At 44.9% G+C, this 2,852-nt stretch overlaps 1 protein-coding gene across 1 annotated transcript; it reads right to left on the bottom strand.

Annotated features, from left to right (window-relative positions):
* Positions 1 to 4: 4 nt before the first annotated feature.
* On the bottom strand, positions 5 to 2,801 carry LOC112459071 (the record flags this gene model as incomplete). Its single annotated transcript, XM_025022971.1, has 4 exons — positions 1,868 to 2,801; positions 1,093 to 1,667; positions 466 to 1,002; positions 5 to 310 (listed from the first exon to the last, which is right to left on the bottom strand). Coding segments are annotated over exons 1-4 (2,263 nt in total), but the record flags the coding sequence as incomplete, so codon positions are not given.
* Between the last annotated feature and the right edge of the window lie 51 nt (positions 2,802 to 2,852).

Below are 2,852 nucleotides of genomic sequence, written 5' to 3'. Positions count from 1 at the left end.
TTCGTTTCTTTCGCTTCGAGAGTATTTTTTGCTGGCACATTCAATTGCGCTGGCGACGTGATTTTCGGTAAAGCTGCGTCCGATTTTGTATCGATTCTCGTACTAGGCCTCGACGAAGAGAAACCACTCGGTACAATGGCCGCTGTGGACAGCGGTGTGGTATTGATATTTGTTGTGGTTGTCGAGGAGTTGAGAGTCGCACAACTGACTGGAAGTGTGACTGGAAGTGTGACTGAAAGTGTGACCGGTGGTGTAACTGTGTTAATGTCGTCCGCTTGAATCACGACATCCGGATTGATTTTGTTCTCTGCTAAAAATGCAAATAAAACAATGGTTATACGAGTCAAGATAAGAAAAAAGAATGGACAAAGAAAAATAAAATGTGTTTCTTTAGATCCTTTAATATATAAGAAATATTGTTATTTTTCTACACACACTTGACATACAATATTATAAATTACTTACCCTTTCCTGATATTGCATTAAACATACTTTGAAGTCTGGCTTTCATACTGTTTTGCCTCATATTTCGTATGTCCTCTTTCTTTATTTCTTCCACATTGTCCGTCGCAAACCTGACTTTTATATTACCCGGTTCCTCCACGAGCGACTTCAACTCTTCGTTCCGTTCAGGTTCAGCTCTCATAAATAGTTTATCCGTCAATTTAATGGATTTTGGCGCAACAGATTTGTTGTTATCAGTTTCACTAGTACTTCTCACATTCTTATGAACTACAGACCCTATTTTCTCCAAACTGAGCCTGGATCCTTTATTCGATGATTTCAATATTCCTTTTACCAGAGGAAATTCCTCTGCTTTCTTAGAATTAGGAATCTCGGGATTTTTCGTATATACTTCTTTAAATTCAGATTTACCATCGTCTAAATCTATAACCTCTATAATCTGAGACTGTGGCACAATAGGTGAGCTACTAGACCGTGTGCTTTCCAGAGATTTGAAATGCTTTTCGAAGTCGGGTGTACCGCTGCGCGAGAAATCAACTGTAAAAACAAACATGTTGACGTTGATAAATATATCTATGTACATCGAACAATTTGCTGATATATAATTAAATAAAATTTGATACCTACCTGCTTTTCTTTTAACTCCAGCGGCAGTGTGGGCGCTAGAACTCAAAGAGTTTAAGATATCGTAACAGGATTGGGTTTTTGTACGTTTTGCAGGTCTGACAGATTTACTTTGGGGAGAAAGATCCTCGTCTGATTTAGATGATTCATCCCTACTTCGTTTCTTGTTTTCTTCTAGAATCATTTCTCTGTCCTCGTTAAAGTAGTCTGTCCTCTGCTTTTTAGGGACGTCAAAGCTAACATCCTCCGTCGATGCGTGTCGTTTCAACGATATCTCTCGCAAGACCTGGACAACGCTTGTGGGCGATCTGTTCTCCGTGTGGCAAATATTAGACAGAATCTTTTGCCTTTCAGGTGGAGAATATTTTGTCACATCCGGCGGCGCCACTCTGACCGTCACAGGCATCCTCATCTTCGTCAACTTGGCATTCAACAGAGGAATCGGGTTTGCATGTAGATTAACTTTTGGAAATTGTCCAGTGCCGTACTGAGATTGATGAATTAATTTATTCTTTGCTTCCGTGGCATACTTGGTCAACCTTGTTGTAAGACCCGGCGATGATACGTCCGTGTATAGCCTGCATTTCGAAAAGGAAATAGAATCAGTATAACAATGCCAAAAAAATATAATTACTTAATACATGATTCATAAAAATACACGCAAGATTTGTTATAATCCTACAAGTGTTTGTAGAAGTAATAAAAATAATACAAATATTAGAACAAGAAATAAAAAAAAACATATACTTAAATTATATATACACAAGGGTGTATTTACTTGGGATCAATATTGTATCTCGTGGATGCTAACAGTGGCCCAGCGACTGTCTGGACCGTTTTTACTCCGGCTGGTCTAGGGCGCATCTTGGGGCTGATACTCATACCCCACGGAGAACCTTCGGGACTGAACTGCGTGACATTCTCCCCGCGGCTCAGCGTATGATTCTGAGCGTGCATTGATGGAATCTTCTTGGATATGCCATGCGACTGCGAGATCAGATCGCCGTTCCGTGGGTTCTTCTCTTTGTCGACGGGTTTCAAGACGGGTGTAGAGGTGTGCTTGCCACAGATAGATTGCTGCTGTCGCTGCGACGTGCAATCGTAATCACCGGCGTGATACAGTCTACTGTCCATCCCGAGCGCATCGTTGACGCGCGAACAATGGGGAACGCACGGGATCGGGCTCAACTGATCGATCAAGCCAAACCTGGACGACGACGACGACGATAGCGATGACGGCGACTCTCCGCGCTTGGCAGCGTACGAGTCGCTGCTGAGCTGATAATTGCTCGCGCGTCGCCTGTCCATCCTGAACGGAGGGAAACGCTCGCGGTAACAACGGCTCGCACTGTGCCAGAGCTTACACACGTAACCGGTACCGTGGACGTGGACGACACGGAGGGCCGCGCCGAGCTCGTGAATCGCCTCCCGCAGGTAACCGAGAACGTGATACGCGTGCGGCGACAGCAGACTGTCGTTGACGAGCAGGGAGTAGCACGCGTACACCACCAGAAGCAAGGTGAACGCCAGCGCCAGGATAGCGCCCCAGGCGTTGTATATCAGCACGCACCCACACGTCACACTTAACAACACCACGGCGCCGCGACTACCGAGATCCCACATAGTACTGCCTCTAAGCGTATAACCTCCCCATGTTTGAAAAGAGCACACTCACCGCAGCCGTCGGAACGTTGCCGCGAACGGTGAGATCATCGATAATATATCGATAGTCGGCGCCCGTGGGGGATTCGATGCATGTTTCC

Source organism: Temnothorax curvispinosus, unplaced genomic scaffold, assembly GCF_003070985.1.
Source record: "Temnothorax curvispinosus isolate PA1 unplaced genomic scaffold, ASM307098v1 QBEX01009515.1, whole genome shotgun sequence".
In the NCBI taxonomy this organism is placed as follows: domain Eukaryota; kingdom Metazoa; phylum Arthropoda; class Insecta; order Hymenoptera; family Formicidae; genus Temnothorax; species Temnothorax curvispinosus.
Note: the sequence above shows the minus strand (reverse complement) of the source record. Positions and strands in the feature narration are given on the sequence as shown.